Below are 1,324 nucleotides of genomic sequence, written 5' to 3' on the forward strand. Positions count from 1 at the left end.
ATTCCAGTAGCAGTAACAAAGTTCCAAAATTCTTCCCCCTGCCCAAGTGGTTTTGTATTGCTGTGACTTTACCTATGCACAATTTAAGATCGGTATCCTGGCTGGAATCTAGCAGTTTCCTCAAAAATCAGTTCTTTCAGCTTTTCCTTCGGCAAGTCATCCAACTCCATATCAAACTTGAAGGGTGCTTCAGCAACAGGCTTAATAATATAAAGAAACATTATTACTTTTTTTAATATTACTGTTCTGTTGAATTTCATGTAGTCCTTGTATGGGAGAAAAAAAACTCTGTGTGCTTCACAATAATATCTAATGCTGTGCAGTCTTCAAGGAAGAACTCATTCTACTAGTCCTTTGTGTGCTTTATACATTAGTTTAACAAATTTTAAATCAAGCCGTAGTAAATAGCTAATCAAATCTAAACCACAAGTTAAAATATTTATTAAAGGCTCATAACTTAGTATCTACCTGAAGAAAAATTATCTGAAACATTTCTATTTCTCAGAGTAAACATATCTTCCCTTAAGGAAAACTAGCTTATTTCCCTCCCCCAGTCCTTCACCAAAAGTAACCTGAAATCTCATCAGAATTGTATAATAAACTACAGTTTATTATATATAAACTATAATATACTACTATACTATACTATAGTACACTACAGAACTATAATAAACTACAGTAAATTATAGTTCAGATTCGGGGGTTTTAAATGTATAATCTGATGGCAAACTCAGTTGTTCTCCTCCTTTATCTCAGACGTTATGAAACATGACCACAGGGAGCTCAGAAGCTCTATTTTCAGGAGAGTACACCTTAGCATCTATTTATTGTGTTGCACCTCCAAAATGTTATACTAGAACAAGAAATACAAAATTGTGGCAAATTGATGCAATTCATTCCTCAACTCCATTAGAGCAGTAGAAACACTGTCCTTAAACTAATGAAGAAAATAAGCTGTTGCATCATTTAATCAACATTTACATTTTAACAGTGTCTTTACCTCATCACTTGGATCATAATACTGCTCCAGATATGGATGGGCTAAAGCTTGCTCCACTTCAATCCGCTTATGAGGATTAAAGGTCAACATTTTATCCAACAAATCAAGTGCTGAGAGGAAAAAAGTGAGCAAGAGTTTACTATACACTCCAAAGTACAAAGGTGTTATAAACACTGATATTACAGAGAAAATACATGCTCCTCTAAGTTTTGTCCTAATTTCAGTTGACAGCTGGAATTCCCCAGTTGTAGCAGCAGTAACAGCAGCAGCAGATCGCTGCCTTTAACTTGGGCAGAGCATCTTCGTCAGCCCATCTCATCGGCA

At 35.3% G+C, this 1,324-nt stretch overlaps 1 protein-coding gene across 1 annotated transcript in view; it reads right to left on the bottom strand.

Annotated features, from left to right (window-relative positions):
- MAPK1 (mitogen-activated protein kinase 1) overlaps window positions 1-1,324 on the bottom strand; it is a gene marked incomplete at its 5' end in the record, with an annotated part of 18,041 nt that overhangs the window by 4,146 nt on the left and 12,571 nt on the right. Inside the window, 2 exons of the mRNA XM_010294344.1 lie at window positions 73-200; window positions 1,001-1,110. Coding sequence (XP_010292646.1) covers window positions 84-200; window positions 1,001-1,110 — 227 coding nt within the window. The remainder of the gene's footprint in view (window positions 1-72; window positions 201-1,000; window positions 1,111-1,324) is intronic.

Source organism: Phaethon lepturus, unplaced genomic scaffold (genome assembly GCF_000687285.1).
Source record: "Phaethon lepturus isolate BGI_N335 unplaced genomic scaffold, ASM68728v1 scaffold7219, whole genome shotgun sequence".
Lineage (NCBI taxonomy): Eukaryota > Metazoa > Chordata > Aves > Phaethontiformes > Phaethontidae > Phaethon > Phaethon lepturus.